General features: G+C 42.5%; 3 protein-coding genes across 5 annotated transcripts in view; 1 reads left to right on the top strand and 2 right to left on the bottom strand.

The window, feature by feature from the left end:
* The first annotated feature begins 1,198 nt into the window (after positions 1-1,198).
* LOC122784246 (somatomedin-B and thrombospondin type-1 domain-containing protein) lies at positions 1,199-4,949 on the top strand. Of its 2 annotated transcripts, XM_044049449.1 has the most exons (6): positions 1,199-1,435; positions 1,540-2,355; positions 3,153-3,347; positions 3,478-3,556; positions 4,130-4,319; positions 4,470-4,949. In XM_044049449.1, exons 2-6 carry the CDS (start codon positions 2,130-2,132, stop codon positions 4,722-4,724), a joined length of 945 nt encoding a protein of 314 aa, XP_043905384.1. In that variant the 5' UTR covers positions 1,199-1,435; positions 1,540-2,129; the 3' UTR covers positions 4,725-4,949. The 2 variants fall into 2 exon arrangements, with proteins under 2 accessions (XP_043905384.1, XP_043905466.1); XM_044049531.1 differs by having other exon boundaries at positions 1,201-2,355; positions 4,130-4,306; positions 4,470-4,651.
* Positions 4,950-5,007: 58 nt separating this feature from the next.
* terf1 (telomeric repeat binding factor (NIMA-interacting) 1) lies at positions 5,008-9,516 on the bottom strand. 2 transcript variants are annotated; one of them, XM_044049250.1, is made up of 10 exons: positions 9,265-9,515; positions 8,971-9,066; positions 8,379-8,506; positions 8,022-8,108; positions 7,757-7,906; positions 6,642-6,784; positions 6,517-6,540; positions 5,730-5,827; positions 5,553-5,623; positions 5,008-5,449 (listed from the first exon to the last, which is right to left on the bottom strand). In XM_044049250.1, exons 1-10 carry the CDS (start codon positions 9,446-9,448, stop codon positions 5,288-5,290), a joined length of 1,143 nt encoding a protein of 380 aa, XP_043905185.1. In that variant the 5' UTR covers positions 9,449-9,515; the 3' UTR covers positions 5,008-5,287. The 2 variants fall into 2 exon arrangements, with proteins under 2 accessions (XP_043905185.1, XP_043905271.1); XM_044049336.1 differs by lacking the exon at positions 6,517-6,540 and having other exon boundaries at positions 9,265-9,516.
* Positions 9,517-10,418: 902 nt separating this feature from the next.
* The window catches only part of kcnb2b (potassium voltage-gated channel subfamily B member 2b), an 85,132-nt gene continuing 77,648 nt past the window's right edge, over positions 10,419-17,902 (bottom strand). Inside the window, exon 3 of the mRNA XM_044049132.1 lies at positions 10,419-16,216. Coding sequence (XP_043905067.1) covers positions 14,252-16,216 — 1,965 coding nt within the window. The 3' untranslated portion in view covers positions 10,419-14,251. The remainder of the gene's footprint in view (positions 16,217-17,902) is intronic.

Genomic DNA, 17,902 nt, shown 5'->3' on the forward strand with positions numbered 1-17,902 from the left:
AGAGAAATCACGCAGCCACTTATTACCCCACATTACCTTATTTATTTATCACCTCAATGACCATAACACTGTAGCTTTAGCCCTGAGGTCAATCTGCATTCAGCGTCATCCAACTTTAATGTACACTGATTCAAACACATGCTCCTCGGTGATGCAGCTGCTGATTATTATCGTGGAGATGAAAGCCATTACTGTCGCTTGACCTGCCTGCTCCACAGCAAGAGGAGGAATCAAAGGACCCACAGAGACCCCCCACTGCTCTCGGCAAGCTTGTTTTTCTCCACAGCGGAGGCAAAAGTATCCAAATTGTTGTGAATATCTGGTCTGTCTAGGTCTCATTCTGCACTGATGCTCCCTACAGAGGCCTCATGTCTGTCCCATTTGGCGGAGGAGGAACTGCTCAAAAACAGTGGAAGTGTGTTTCTTCAGATGTTCAGGCTCCTTGAGCAAACGGTGACATGTGATGCTTTTTGTTGCCGCCCTGCAAAAATCATTTCATATGTTGCCTGTAATTCACATTGATTGTGTATTCATCACAACTGTTGCCTCACAGCAAGAGGGTCATCGGGTGAGATCCCGGTTTTGACTGAGGAACCTTTCTGTGTGGAGATTGCATGTTCTCCCTGTGTGTGCATGGGTCCTCCACGTGCGATGGCTTCCTCCACCAGTCCAAACGCAAGCAGATTGAGGATTAGGTTGATTGAACACTCGACTGACCATATGTGGGAATTCGAGAGCGAATGATTGTTTTTTCTCTGTAAGTTGGCCCTGCGATGGACTGGTGATCTGACCTGAGTGTACCCTGCCTTTAACTTATCAGCTGGGATTGACTCCAGCCCCCAGTGACCCTCAAGTGGAGGATAAAGTGATAGAAAATTGATGGACTATTCATCACTTCCTGGAAACATTAGCATTGGCAGGACTTTTTGGCACCACATGACTCCAGGAACGTCCATGGCTCTCTTCAGACTTCTTCCACTTTTCATGACGACCATTCAAACACTGGGAGTACATGTCAAGTACGCATTATCAAAGTCTCCCCTCACAGGCCAGATTTTCCTAAGGCTGCAAACAGAGTCGAGAGCAGTGATTCCCAATCCTTGTCCTCGGGACCCGTGTTTTCAATGTTTCCCTGCTCCAACACACCTGATTCAAAAGGTCAGCTCGTCAACAAGCACTGATAACGAGCCATTTATTTGAACCAGGTGTGTTGGAGAAGGGGAACGTCGAAAACATGCAGGGGGTCCCAAGGAGCAGCATAAATCTAGTTTAATCTCAGGACACTGGATTCATATGTTAGTTTTGTCTTTGTTTTCATATCAGACCATTTAACACAAAAAGTCGTTATTATTTAAAATAATGCAGTGAGAACCATGTGTGAGGAGTTCAGGTTTCTGCTACACAGCGCTGACCTGAAAGAGGAAAGTGGATAGAGGTGAGAACCAGAGGGTGGCTTTACAACACTCAGCGGGCCCCCTGGCACAATTGACTGGAGACCTGCCAACTGCTCACATTCCTGCCTTTCTTTTGGAACTCAAGGTCTGAGGTGGGCAAGAGTGGCTGGGCAAGAGTGACACCGGGGTCACGGTAACTCTGCCCTGACACGGAGAGGCAGAAAAGAGGTAGACAAGAATCGTACAGGTGAGAAAGAGAAAGAGAGAGAGAGAGAGAACAGAAGCAAGAGGAAAACACTCGGCAGCTTTACCCCTCCCTTGTCCTCATTGTCTTTTTCCTGTGTGTGTGATCGAGTGGAGGGAGGTGCTCAGCTGGGAACGAGGGGAGAGAGAAAACACACACACACACACGACATGAGAGACACTGGACTGTGATCAGAGCTGGAATGGGGTGTTGTGTTCTGTAGGTTGTCCTGCAAACCTGTTTCTGGAGGGAAACTGAGGGGCTGGACACATACACAGGAATTCCAGGTCAGGAGGGTTCCTGTGGCACAGCACAGCACAGCAGAGCTGAGCTGGGCTGGGCTGGGCTGGGCTGGTATTCCAAACTCTGCCTCTAACAGTCATGAGCGTCACAGGAGTGGAGTAGGACGACAGTGGGAATAAAACAATATTTTCAGGACGAGAACTGCGAGACGTTTTACTTCAGGGGTCAACGTCAGGCCTGACCCACTCATGATGGGATCCTCTGTGGAGTTCGCCTGCTTGCTGCTGATGCTTTCTACGCTGGGAAAGAACCTCCTGGTGTCCGGCGGTTGTTCGGGCAAATGCTGTCGGGGCAGAGACTTGATCTGTTTCACCAAAGACTGGAGGATGGACCGCGTGTTTGGGACTTGTTACTGCGACGAAAGCTGCGTCAGGACCAAGGACTGCTGCTTTGACTACTTCACAGAGTGTCCAGGTGAGGGATGAATGGAGAGGGCCACTCCGAGTGTGAATGAATCACAAGAGGGGAGGTGCTTTTTTTTTTTTATTTTACTGCACACACCTTACGTTTATGGTACTAGAGTAAGATAACCTGATGTGTGAGATAACCTGTACTCTAGGTAAATATGTTTTCAAACCAAAGATAAGAAAAAGACAGGAGATGGAAGAATATTTCAACTATCTGATACTGGCCATGTGACAGAGAGCTAACAGGGTGTATACATGCCAGCATTTTTCCATACACGTGAGACTGTTGGTCGATTGTTTCTCATGTGTGGTCTGTTCTTGATTCTTTGTCCTCTCACTCGTGTTGTGATTGCAGAAACAATGATCTTTTCGCCAGATACCACAGGCAGCTTTGTGTCTAACCTCATTTCTGTGGACCGGCCCACAACACAGAACAAGTCCAAATATTTGAAGAATGCCACTCTGTCTATCAGTTTGCAGCAATTACAGTTCAGAGTCAAACACGCCAAGTGAAACTAATGTGTGTTATAGTCTGATAGTTACTAATTGTGCATACATGACCGAGTCATTTACTCAAATCACGTTCAGTAAATTTATGGATGCTGAGCTCAGCTACACTGTTTCACAGAGACATTATAACTATGTTGTTTTTACTGTTGTTGGGAAAACAGTCACCTCCAACTCCGTGTCCAACATCTATGACCTTTATATCGGTTTGATTGTTTGCTTTCACTGAGGATATCCTGTAATAATGTTGTCACCTTCTCCACCTCCCTCCGCCCCGGTATGGGTGGTAACATCCAGCTCAGGACTGTGCTGTGAGCGACTGGAGCTTCTGGAGCGGCTGTGCAAAGCATTGCCAGCCCTCGGTGCGAGTCCGTGTCCGTCATGTCGAGCAGAGGCCCAGTAACAGTGGAGAGCCATGTCCCAGCCTGGAGCAACAAGCCGGCTGCAGGGAGTACAGAGATCACCAGGGTAACCACTGTGGACTCAACTCAGGTACACAAACACAAACACACTGGATTCACCTTAGATACACCTCATTATTTTATTTAAGGTGCATTTTTGTTCTGTTTTGTCTTGTTCGTCCAACTACTAAGTGAAAGACTGGATTGGTTCCTCTTGTCAGGTCCTGCATTCATTGCCAGCATGGAGTTTGGCAAAGGAAGGCGCAGACATGACAGCTATGGAAACCCCCTGGACCCTGGGTAAGTTTCATGTCATACTCCCTCCCCATAAAGCCTCCATGAGAAACTGCACCTGCCTCTAGGTTTACCTTCAGATTCAAGAGTTGAAAAGTTCACAAGAGCTGCCGCGGAATAATTCAATTTTTTTGTGTAACACAAACCATTTGTTAGAGAAAAGATAACAGCACTACCTTTTTAAAAAAAAAAAAAATCCAGCTGCATCAGTGACCATGCAGTGGGTGTTTGCTCACCTGTCTCTCTGTCCATAGACCACTAAATAGAGCAGCGCTGAGACAGCCCACAACCCTTTGAAATGAAATACTTTAATGAGGACAGTCACATGAAAAGCACACGCACAAAAGGTTTGGCTGATAGAAGGCGAGGCATTATATGAGCACCTCAGTGTGCAGGCAGCATTATTGGAGAGCTCCATTTTGCTAAAAAAAAAAAAAAATTCACAATAGGGAATTAGGAGTTTCTGACGACTACGACATAATTGTTGTAAAGGTTAGGCCTTTGTCCCCCATCTTGATTGACTGATCCAATTATGCAAGGAATGACACTCTTGACTGACACCGTCTCTACTCCCCTAAGGTTCTGTGTGGAATTCACACTGAAATCCAGGACACCCCACTGTACTGTTGAGAACAGGCCCCACACACACTGGATGCGCTACATAACCGAGGGCTTTAAAGTGTGTGTGGCGTGTGAACCGCCTGCCATGAGAAACAATAGTGGCAACTGCCAAGGAGATGGTCAGGAATCAGACAAGTATGAACTTACGGTGATTTCCATGTGGCCTCTTTTAACCATGTGCAGGATAAGATGATGTGCTGCAAGATAATGTCCACACCCTGCCATAGTTCAGATTTGAATTTGTGAAACTTTAAAGTGGTAGTGTGGAATTCCACTTACATGTGGGCTGTTGTTGCAGAGGAGCTTTGCTCCACTGGCAGGCGGTGGGGAATCCTCAGTGTCGTGGGACGTGGAAGAAGATGCAGACAACCCAGCAGTGCGATTGTCCACCACAACACAGCTTTGTCTTCATCTGATCCAAACAAAGCAGCACAGAAACAGAACAGTGCTCTGGTGTGGAGTTCACACCCAAATGCCCCTCAGCACGAAAATAACGTGTTCAGATCAGATGCTTGCACGCGGCACGCTTCTCACTGAGATGCTTAATGCTTGACGGTGGTGCAATACGATTACTGTAATGTAACTAAATAAGCTACACATAATCACACACACACACACAATACAAAAAGCATCTTAAAATCACCAATCACTTTTTCCAACACGAGAAGTACCAATAAGTTGATTTTGTATATATATTTTTATTTGTAACACTGTTTGTATGCATTTTTTCTGTCAAGTCTATTTAACTTCAAAATTCAAAATAAAAAAAAAAACTTGACATTTGTGGCCCTGAATGAAATGCTCATGATCTGCATTTACTTTTTCATATTTTTATGGCAGGACAAAGCAAACAAAATGCACCCGAGCAATAAAGGAACAAAGTTCGTCCAACTTCATGTACAAGGTAAACTGCTACATCACCCATCAAATCATCTTATATACAATAGAAATAACCACATTTATTGCCCTGTCACAGGTGCCCTCTAGTGGTGCATTTCTTTCAGTGCAAATAGCAAAGTATAACGTCAATAACATAAAAGAATGTTTGAGAATGTAAAAGAACATTACAATAAGTCGACTGCATCAGTAAAGAATGGGGATGGTTCCTCTCCCTCTTCAGCTCACTGCATGTGACTTCAGTAAAACTCTCCATCGGTCTTTGAGCATGGTTGCTGTGCGTCCTTCGAAGTCATAGTCCAGTAAAATGCGAGACCACTTTCCCGGGCCATGACAATCCACACCCTTCCTGAGGTACGTGTCCAGCTGCCATGTCCATTTCTCAAGAAACAAAATGGTTACACTTGAGTGCTGCTTGCTTGTATAAGTGATTTGGGATTCATTAATTGGCCACAGTATGAAAAGGATCAATGCGACAGCTTACCTGCCTTGTTTTTCTTTTCTTTTGGACCACGGTTGTATTCAATGACTTGTCTGAAATTATCTCAGACAACTCTGACAAAGGGAGGATTGACATTTGCTTTAGCTTTAGTGCATTTTCATGGATATCTATCTATGAAGTGTATGTGGATTTCTACATTAAGACCAAAATGAAACGTACCATTCTTGGAGAGTCTTCTGATGGAGACGCATGGCTTCTTGCACGAATCAGGTTTCCATACGTCAGTGATTTTTGTTGACATAAGCTTCCGTTTTGTTCTGTAGAAATAAAATATAATGTGACATTTTTTGGCACTTCTAATATCATGCATTTCCATTGTATAGTTCTAGCACGACTTGACTCGACTTGACTTGTTTTTTGTGCTCTCCATTGGGGATATTACCTGATGCTTTTTTTGGGTACCTGCACAAGTTCAAGCAAGCTGAGCCGAAACTAAAATGTGACGTCTGTCGGCCACCGAGTGGTCGGAGAACCAAACCGAACAATGCCGAACTGTAAATCAGTTAAATAAAGACTTAAAAATCCCGATACTTGCATTAATCTCCAACATTAAGCACAGAAATTTCTAAAATTTCAATCTTTAACAGAGGAGTCTGGTGTATTTAATAACAGCACTGCCAAAAGCCACTGACTGTGGGCCGAACCAGAACCCGCTCAGCCGTATTTCAGTTCAGTGACCGTGTCAGATGGAGTCTGCGCGCCGGTCATGCAGGAAGTACTGAACAATTCGGTGAACAAATCTTTTTCATTAATCGATTCTAATGATTTAGTAAAACAACCTCAACTTTGTTAGTCGCGTATACAACAAAATCACGGCGATTTCACAGAGCTGTGCTATGATGACCCCGCCCACGTTGAGGAGGTACTATTGTAATAGGAAACAACGTGACTCATACCAAACCGAGCAGAGCCGAGTAGTGCTAGAACTGTATTTGTGTGTACTGACCTCAAAACAGTTCCCTCCTTTTTCCTAGTAGAACATAAACGTACATGTATGTTGTTAAATACAGGACAGACTCAGATCATGCATGAATTTCACTAAAAACAACTGGTATTAAAACTTTTTCTTACTTCACATCCTCTACTTTCATTTTGCAGGCCGTTTCAGAGAGAGATTTGTCCTTTGTCTCTGTGTCCTCTGTCTCTGCGTCCTCTGTCCCACTGTCCTCTAAAGCCTCACAGTTCTGTGACGACAGGACCATCTTTGTGGCTTCCTGATAGATGGAGACATAAACATGCAGACAAACATAAATTACATTTCTATAAATTACTTTTTAATCATCTTCAAAAACAATTACCTTTCAGGTGCAAGTATTGCTATAATGTTTAAGTAAAACTAATGAGGCCTGTCATTACAATACCCTTCCAAGTGTAACCTTGGTCATGAGCCTACAGGTAAATCACCTCTGAAACTTTCATGAATAACTGAACGTGACGAGGCCCTGAGGATGACTCTGCTGTACGTAGCGGTTTGCCCTTGCAAATAATTTGACGACAAACTGCCAATTATCTGTAACTGTCGCATCAGAACCTTCAGTTGCACAGGGCACCATTACTCAGAAGAACAAGAGCACAACTAAACCCCAGATCCAGAAAATGTAACGTCTACTGAAATGTATTTGTTAATCATTGCCGTTAGCTGAAAACACTGGACACCTTATGTATCTGCCAGTGAAACCATGTGGATAATCCTCACTCCACAAACAACAGCAGAACAGGAATTATGTTCGCACTCGTTCAGACGTTATAAGTTCTGATTAATTTATGACATGCTGGTTTGATTTCTGGTCGAGCATGAAGTACAGCAACAAATTAAATCCCCTTGGGTCAAAGTCTTGCACTCAAAACAAAAGTTTGTTGCACATCTAAGTGCTTTCCCTTAACCACCCCTGAAAGATTAAAGCTGACCACTAACAGAAGCAAAACAACCCCTAAGCCTGAAGGAAACTAAATAACTAACCCTACAGTATATCTCGGTGCCTATTGTCTCATAGTCCATCATATTATTAATGGATGGGTTAACAAAATGACTAACTAGCTCTCAATAATTTTTTGTCATGTCCAATTTTACTATCAATAATTTGCTCCATCTATTGTAAAGCTGGTCCATACATTTTATTCACATGGCTGACTGTAGAAGGAGTGAGCTCGTTAAACTCGGAGATGGGTTGTGTCGGGTAATGTACCTTTAGAAGGTTGTCAGAGGGATTCTTTTGAAGATAAGCATCCAAGAAAGACTTGACTGTCTCCAGCAACTTGTTAAAGCTGAAGCGCCTGAGTAACGGGTCATAAGTTTCCCTCTGTGACACTATTGTTGCCAGCTTTGCTCTCACTTTCTGTTGAAGAAACACATCAGTTGTTGTCCATTAAAAATCAATCAAACTTTGCCACTTCATGTCCAAGTGTTAAGTCAGTATTTTTTTTGAGGCAAAAAAAAGAGAACAAACAGACCTGAGGGAGCTCATAGTTGTTCTTGAACCAGTTGAGAGCTGAGGAAGCAGAAGATGTTTGGCCGTTCTCCAAGCACACAGCCACAGACTGGGGAACATGACACATTAAAAGATTGAAACACTGGAAAATTAGAACAAGCAAAGCATCCATGCACAACATTGGGCAATGAGCCCTGCTTATTTCACCAACTGATGATCACTTTACAGATGAGCTGTCACAAGGAATACATTCAAATCATACAATAACACCAGGACGCATCATTGTCAATGTCTGGATATTCTCTGGTCAGAGCTCGCTGGTGTTTAAATGATAAGAAAACATTTACAGAAAACACCCATGTACGTGCTGTAGATTTACCTGAACACACAAAAGAACAGTTATGTTTTCAAACACACTTTCGTCTGCCACAGTGACCTCCAGTCTCGACCATATTTTGGCAGCAGACACGAGAGGCATCACAGAGTCATCCTCCTCAAACTGGGAATCTGTAGACAGACAAAACAAAATGTTCGAGAACATAATTACCAGGTTTATCATAAACGATAATTAAAAGAATCATTAATTGCAGCCTTAAATTGATGGTAAAAACAGACTGTGAGAGAAGTGTCGGTGGAGATTCTCAGTCATACAGGTCATAGTCTTCTTTTTTTAATTACATAGAATATAGAAGGATAACAAATGTAGTTCAAGTGCAAGTCTTTACTATCTCAATTTGAAAACAATTAATAGTTCGGACCTACTACATATATCAAGTTTCAGCGAAAAAAGGTATTACTTTGCAAAAAATGCAGTAAGTAATGTTAGTTTAATTAAAACAGAGCAAAAAACGGTCTTTATTCAGAATGCATTTTCAGCACCTAACCAGTGTTGTGACTGGGTAAGTTGTGCATTAGCAGCAACACAAAAACATTTACACAACTTTTGTACAGTTTTTTATTTTTCAACGTACCCAAGTGCTTCCCATGCATGACTCTGGCGATGAAGGCGCATATCATTGTCTTCTCTGCGTATTCGTCTGCCGTTGGAGATGAACTCTGCGATATGGCTGAAAAAGACCCCCCAAACGAGCGTTAACGCTTTTTTGATGTCGGTGCATATAGTATTTCCGGGTTGGAGTTGCAAATCATGACTAATAATACTTTACATGTTTTTTTATAGTGATTATTGGGCGTTGTTTTGCAAATATTTACGCTTTCAGAAGTTCATGTTAGCTATCGATTTATTAGCAGTGGGGGGAACTTACCCTCGAAAACTGTAAGCGTCTCATTGAAATCTTCGAACTTTCCTTCCTTGAAGTGTCGACACAGACTTACAAACACGAAGTCCACTATCCACCCCGTAGCTACAGCTTTGACACGTTGAAAACTGACACTTTGCTCCGCATCATTAGCTTCTGTGACGCTTTTATTGCTAGTTTCAGCTTCCATGTTTATGTTTGCAGTTCTTCTTCGTCTTCTTCTTGGGAGGAAATAGTTTGATTTCCGCGGGATTTAAGTGTTGCTCTACGGTTTGTGGCCTTGCTTTGTGATATGACGTGTGCGCTGGTACAGACTGCAGCGCCTTCTGGCGGTTAGGAGTAGCAGCGCATTCAGCTTCTAAGTAAGCGACACATTAATCATCAATTGAACCTCAATAACCACAGAATAGGGTCGTGTGTTTCTTGTATTAACCTGAATTATGATGAAAGAGATGTCACTCTATTAAAACACAGTAGTTTCAGAAGATAAAGTTGTTTTCCCTTTGAATGAGATCAAATGGTTTATGTGCAAATTGCTGAAACACATTGAAATGACATGTTTCATGGCTTTGATCTGACATTTTTTTTTCAGCTCAGATTAAAGCTAAACATTTTTTTTTTTTATTTGACATGTTATTGCTGTATCGATTGAGTTTTCTTTAGTGCAGTAGATTCAGGAACTTTAATCTTCTTCAATGGATGTAATACTCTCAGTATGTCGTACAACGGGCCAGTAGACCAGTATAATGCATTATTTGCTTTCTTTTAGAGTGTATTTCGATATCAAAGACATTACATGCCAGATCTTTTGTGTTTGAGGTTGCAGAGATCTGCTTATGTTCAGTATCCCTATTTGGCAGCAGTTTGCAGCAGAAAAGTAGAAGTCCATTAATTGCATCTAATGGAATGGAGTACATTTCCCTCCACTGATAAATCATTTATCAGACAGTCATGCCAGATTGCTCAGTTGTGTGCACTTTTAGACATGAAAAAAAACTTTTCATACTTTTATGCAGCAAATGCAATATCATGTTTAATTAATGCTATGTACAAGGTCATATACTTGTATCATACTAATGTAATGATCCCTAATGTGCATGAAAAGTATCACTGGCCAAACAATATCCGCAGGTCAGAGAACACAATACACGACATACACATGCAGGAGTTATATACACATTTATTTCTTATTCTGCATATGCTAATAGATGTAATGGGGAACAATGCTCTACAGAAATGTTGACAAACATGTACCATAACAAAGTGTTCTGTGGTCACATAATTGTTCGGACAACTACATGCATACAAAGATGTTGCTTTGTACAGAAACAGTCTGTAGCTCAAGAGTGTGTCTAATGATAATAATGTTCTCCAAAGCAGGACAGAGAGAAACAAACAAATCAACGAACAAACAAACAAAAAAAAATAAACGCAAGAGGCAGAATACACATAAGAGACATAAGAGAAAAGAATATAGCTTTATGCATTTCAGGGAGCGAGGTTTCATAAGCACGCATGAGTGACACGGACAATACCCATTCTCTCGCAGAAAATAATGACACAACTTTTCCACACTGCACAGTATCACGTGTGATAATGCCGCTGTGAGAGAGAAAGACAGAGAACGATCTGTATGCTGTCAGCTCATACAGTTAATTTCAGTATCCACACAAATGTCATCCCAGGGGGGACACAGCTGATCAATCAGTATCCCTTGTTTCTCTCACCTACCTGTCAAAATGAAGGATTACTCTGGGATAACATGGAGACATGAAAACTACAAACAATGGGTGACGGAAAAAAAAACAAGTGAACGTACCGCTACAGACGAATACTGACACCACATCATTATGCTTTAGAGAGTACAAAAGATTTCTCCGACGAGGGATCAATCATTTTCACAAAGACAACTCAGTGAGCTCTCACATGATTCAAATGACGTTGGTCTGGACAAACAGTACGACACACAGACAGAGGGAAATGTGGACCATAAGAGATGTGATGTGATCGTCTTGGGAGTATTTGCCATCTCACAGCGTTCTCCACCCTCTGATCACTGTGCCCGAGGCCATGCTATGGGGTTAGAGGTTCTGAAACTGTAGGGACTGGAGCACAACAATGTGTCAGCATGGGAAATAATCAGATGGATGAGTTGAGTGACAGTAGGGGATCTCTTACTGCCTGTCTGCGGGAGTTAGATCCATCACTCTCCTTTCTGTCTATTTCACAACTCTCTTAAACAGTCCCACTGTTGTTCCCTCTGTTCATGCTCCTTCCTTGCCTCACTGAGAACTGATGGCTGTGGATACTGAATGTGGAGCACGGATTTCCCAGGAGGAGGGAGAAATATTGCTGCTCCTCACTCCGGGAGCCAAGACATCAATATGAATTTGACAACATCACCTTTCAAAGAAAGTACAGAAGTTACTAGTTGACATAAGCTGTTAAATTAAAAACAAAGAATCTATCCAATCGGAACATCAGAGAGTTATAGAAAACCTGAGAACTCAATAACATTACTTGTATCTATTACATAAAGACCTGATTTCTCCTATAAAATTAGAATTTTCTGTACAGTGCTATATGAACAAAGCAAAATGACTTGCTACCTTCTCATAAACAGCGGTGTTATGAAAAGGCACGCATCATTTCAACCACCATATGGCAGGAAATTGTGGTCGTGCTCCATTTTGGTTTAGAAAAAATAGAATCATTCTCCACGTTAAGTCACAAAAAACATAAAATCCTTTGTGTGTGGCAATTGAAGTTTTATCTTCATCACAGACAATTTGTTAGACATATGTGTAAATCCAACAGTAGTATAAAAGGCCTAAAGTGGTCAATTTGGATCCTTCTTCAGACAAATTTGAGGTCCATTGATACGTGGCATTAAGGTGCGTGACAGCATGATGCCAGCCATGTATGAAAAAAAGTAAAAGATCAAATTTTCATTTGCGTTTTGTGTGAGATTCTGGTGGTTGTAATACTGTTTTGCCTTGTATTAAAGATATAACATTTGAAAAATACAAGTCATTTCTGCCTGTACACTTACAAATTCCCATAGACAGAAAATAAAGTGCCACAATTCTTGGCCTGCATAGATTGCAGTATGCGGTATTGCACATTCCACACCTCTCTGTGAGAACAAAACAAAATATGACCATAAGAATAAGAAGAAATATGAAAGAAAACAATAAATCAAAGAATAAATAATTCTCCCGTGTACTTCCTGTCAGTACCGTTCAGGTTTGTGTGGCTTTCACAAACAAACCACTCAGCAAAGTGTCATGCGAAAAACAAGTATTCAAACAAAAAGAAGAAAAAACAATTCCAGCAATAAAAGTGGAGTCAAAGGCAAAATACAATAAATCATTTTCAGTCAGTGTAAAACAAAAGCGAGACAAAAGATGAGAATAACAACAACGACGACAACAGCAACGACAACGAAACTCTTTGGGTTTGAGTTTGACTGAAAATAGTTTTGTTCACAATAAATTACAACCCAAGACACGACGGGTTTACAAAGAAGAAAAATGCCTTCAACTTCAGTCAGCAGGATCGGGTTAAAATTGCAGTAGTACGGAACAAACTGTCAAAAAAAACGACATCGGGGCGCTGAGGATAGGACGATGAACGCGATGCAGGTCAACAAGCCCTAAGGAAAAAACTGCTTTTATAATATATGTTATTACTGTATATGCAATTATGCAGCTGAGAAAGATGAAAGTGTGCTTGATTTGGTCCATTGACATCACAGAGGAATATTGTCGTCTTATTGTGGTAGTCTATCCATTTTGAAGTGCCAAAAGAGATAATTATGGTGTAAAGCGTTTACTTTATATGTGTATTCATGACCAGGTTTACTGTGCTGAGTTAATAACTCTTGTTTTAAGAAGTCTCACCTACCTACTGTAGACTTTTTCTACAACCAATCTAGAGCTACGTATTTCATAATTTATTCTTAAAATACTTGGATGTATATATCAGATGTCTGAGAGCGAGTAAATACGTCTTTTTTTTCTGTTTCTGCCAGATGGAATCGAAAGGCTCAACCTCTGAACCTCTGAAACCACATCATAAATAGTTTAAATAATGGTAGTATCTGATACTTCCCGTCTTCACTGGTTACATAGATAACATTATTTGGCAAATACAGGTGTATGCGTTGAGAGGAAACAAGGTGTTTTTGTCCTTCTTGCCCACGTCCATTAATTCAAAGACTTATAATATATCGGATGCTCAAACTGAAAGTTCAACAAGTCATCAAGTCGTTAAGAAAACCAAAGCAATAATGCCAACGTTACATTTTTCATACACCGTTTTTTTTTTTCGTTTTTTCACACGGATAAAAGAAAATAACATTACAGCGTTGTCATGGGAACAATTTGCATTTCCACAAAAGGTAATGATATGTTTTTTTTTTCTTATAGGTCGCTACGATGCAACGCCACGCTGAGGGCTCTCGTGTCTCAACCCCATCCTCCCTCCCTCCCCCCCCTCGCTCTTTTCACAGAACAAATATTTGTACCGTCAGTAACATTTTTCCTACACCATCCTGTGCATTGTCATTGCCTTAGATGTCCTAATATTTACAGTGGAGCGCTTTCAGCCAACCAAGCACCGTAAAATATCTTGTCTTATTTAAATGCATGCTTTTTACAGATAAGTCCTTCTGTGCATTTCCCTTCTTTTGCTAGAAAAAAGGACACTGTCAGTATGTACATTGGGACGACCAAAATGTCTGCATCAGTTGATGAATTCCCTCCTTTGTTTTTTCTCCGAGCCCACTATTACTCCCAAAGTCATTCTTGCGTCTGCACAAAACACTGCAGTTTCTTTTTCAGCGATACACAACAATACAAGTGAAAGGGACTTGTCATGCCATGCAAAAATATCTTTCTCTACAACTGCACGTTTGTCTCGTCTTGCTGCTGTCCTACACGCCGGGCAGAGGTTGTGGTGGGTCTCCTGTTCCGAAGGGCTTCCCTTACAGTCACATGCTGGTTTCACAGGTTGGAGAAAGGCTGCCGTCTCCGGGTATCAGGTGGATGTCAGATGTAAACATGTGGTTCTCTGCTTTGTGTCCACTTTGGTTGCTGTCAGCCTTGACCTCCACCCCTGCCCCGACGACACCCTGGGTGCAATTTTGTGCTGCTGTCTTCGGTGACATGGGCACAACTGCAGCTCCTGCCATCTCCATCAGATGCTTCTCCTCGTGCTCCTCTGCCACTTGATCTTCGTCGCCGGGTGGGGTGTCAACCATCAGCCTATTTGGGGTCAAGGGGCAGGTTTCCTCTTTAGAGATGGGGAGTAGCTCATCTGAACTGGCGATGAGTGGAGATGTCTCTCCCTCGGGCGACTCCTCCAGGATGCTGGAGCTAATGTCTCCAGGAGAGGTAGTGCTGGGTGGTGTTAGTGGGCCTTCAGGAGAGGTTTTGGTGAAGTTTACCTTCAACCCCTTTATCTTAAGAGGATTATTCCCTCTTGGAGAGCTCTGGATATTCTTCACAGCACTGTTAAAGCTCTCCCCTTCTTCTACATGGAGCTCTGATTCCTCACCTGGGTTGACAGATTCATAGAGGCCATCTCTGTGTATGATGCCAGGTGAGCTCAAGTAATCTGTACAGCTAAGATCAAAAAATGGTGGTGCCTTGGGGTGTCTGGTTTGACATGACCCAACAACTTCCTCACCTGAGTTGAGGCCTTGTTTTTTAAGACCGGCTGAGCAACTGGCAACCTTATGCGTTGATGACGGCTGAACCTCCTTCATCTCCAGCTCCACCTCCTCTTGGCTGTGAGATTTCTTCGGCGAGACCGGGGCGGTCATGGTTGTGCTTAGGGTGCTCATGGAGCTTGTAGTGTTGAGGTTAGTGAAGGACTGCGACTTGGTCATCTGGTTGTACATCTCCTCCAGTTTCTGGACATTTAGGTGCTGCGGGGTCCTGCTTGTACGGTGCGGACTTCCAGCGCTTGTGATGGTGATACGATGAGGGGAGCTTTGTGGCAGAAAATCCAGGTTTCTTTTATCAGGGGACTTGAGGTTGATTTCGGAGGAGGCGTGCCTTGTTGAGCCGACCCACCGGTTTGGTGACAGGTGGTTGTCAAGGGAGGTTTTGTCGTCTCCTTTCTCTACCACCACATCCATCAGTTCCATACTGCGGGCAAAGGCATCTTTCAGGTTCATTGAAACAATGCTGCCGTTCCTCTTGGCCCTCTCCAGTGCCTCCCTCCTCTTGATGGCCTTCTCCTGTCTCTTCTGCTCTTTATAGAACTCAGAGAAGTTGTTGACAATAATAGGGATGGGTAGAGCAATTACCAGCACTCCTGCAATGCAGCAGAGCCCACCCACAATCTTTCCAGGCAAAGTCTGTGGGTAAATATCCCCATAGCCCACTGTGGTCATTGTAATGGTTGCCCACCAGAAAGAAGCAGGGATACTGGTGAACTTGGTGGCATCCTCATCTTTCTCAGCAAAGAACACCAAGCTGGAAAATATCATGATGCCCATGGCAAGGAAGAGAATAAGCAGCCCCAGCTCATTGTAGCTCCTTCGCAGAGTAAATCCTAGAGACTGGAGCCCTGTGGAGTGTCGAGCTAACTTCAGGATCCTCAATATTCTCATGATCCTGAATATCTGCACCACGCGGCGCACATTTTGAAACTGTAGCACGCTCCTATTGGATTCTGTCAGGAAGATGGTGACATAGTAGGGCAGGATGGCCAGCAAGTCAATGACATTCAGCGGGCCTTTGAAGAACTTCCACTTATTAGGCGAGGAGAGTAAGCGCAGGATGTACTCCATGGTGAACCAGGCAATACACACGGCCTCCACGTGGGCCAGCTGGGGGTTGTCGTTGGCCTGGCCGAACTCATCTGTGACCTGGAGGTCTGGTAAGGTGTTGAGGGACAGAGCGATGGTGGAGAGGACGATGAAGAGGATTGAGATGATGGCCAGAATCTGCCAAGAGAACACAGAAAGGAAAGCGTGTCAGGATATGAGAGAATGTATTCACTACTTTCAGTCATAATTAACACAGTCAGAAAAGAGGATAAATATTATATTATAGAGTTTTTAATTCTGGCCCGAAATGCACAAGCCATAAAATACTGACTCAAGATGAACAGCACACTCTGAATGAATTCGTAGTGAATGTATAATCTTTTTCTCTCTGTGTGTCTACATATTGTGGCACAATGTGATTTATCATTACATTTAAACTAACGCCTCAAAAAAATCTAATATTTTCCTCAAATGAATCAGGAGTGTGTTCTTGAAGGAAAATAAGTAGTTCTTATACATAATTAAGAATACAAATCAGGTAATAAAGAGTGCTGAAAGTAAGGGTAATACAACATGGACAAATAAGAAATGTGTGCAAGTGTACAACTAGTGTAAAAACTGAAACTGAAAGCAATGTATTGCTCTCAGTTTAAAAAGTTTTGAAAACTGTCGTTCCTGTAAAGTTTAGTGTTACTGCTGAGATAAAGAGTAAGAACGTAATCCCATGAAAGCACAGCATGAGGCTGCGTTTCAGCTCTTTACCTTGACCAGGATTTATTGACCTCAGTAGATTAAATCTGTCCTTAAATGCTCTGACATTGTTCCCACTCATTTAGAAAATGGGTATTTGAGTGAGCAATACATGGTGCAGGAGAGAGTTTATGAGTGCATGTGCCTTTCCTTCCATATTATAACACTATATAAAAACAAAATCCTCCCAGAAATAACTCTTTACAATGCTGCTGGGATTAGTGAATGGCATTTTTCCACAGCTTGACTCTGTGACTCAACCCACTCAGGTGAAAAGTCTGTGTCCTGGACTCTCACAGTACTCGATAATCACATTACATACAGCACAGGGGAAAACAATCTGCCTTCTTTTGTGTGAAGTCATCAATGTCCTGAGCAATACAAAACACATTAATGTCTAATGAACAACGACAGAAGACTTTCAGTCAAGATTAGAAAACGAGACGCTCTGAATACTAATCACAAATCATATTGACGTTGCAGAACGTGCCGATTATCTCGCGCAAATGTGTCAGCAACACAGATTTGGCAGTGTGCAGAAGTCATGAGCCTGACAGCACTGATACGCCGCCGACAGTAGTCAAAGGAAAATTAATACAATATGGAACTTTTTTTAGAAAGTAACTACTTTGTATCGTTCTAAAACAGGGGGTGTCTTGGCCCAGCAGATTAAGTGTTATTACTAAATGAATGCTGCTGCTGATTAGGTTAAACCTATTAGCAGCTAAGTGAGAAAACCTGCTCATGCCTGGCTCTGAGCTGAAACACCGTCGAGTCACAGTCAGTGTGCAGGCTGATTCCGTGCCCTTCAACTTTTCTTTTTTGAGAAGCTCATTTGAGGCTCACTCTCACCCCTGTTGCCGAGTAACTCGGTCAGAGAACTCTGTGTCATGTGCTGCTGACCATCTTGGCACCAGGTCAGCTCAAAAGGAGGAGTAGATTAGAGGATAATGATTTTGCTTTGTACCCGATGGGTCAGGCCAGATCTGGGCAAAATTCCCAAAGTGATTCACGGGCTCGGCTCGGGATGAGTCACCTCAATTGACCTGGTCATTTCAAGTTCTTTAAGTGAAACATAGTGATCCGCATATTTGATTTGGCAGAGATTTTACG

The sequence above is a fragment of the Solea senegalensis genome, linkage group LG1 (assembly GCF_019176455.1).
Source record: "Solea senegalensis isolate Sse05_10M linkage group LG1, IFAPA_SoseM_1, whole genome shotgun sequence".
NCBI lineage: Eukaryota > Metazoa > Chordata > Actinopteri > Pleuronectiformes > Soleidae > Solea > Solea senegalensis.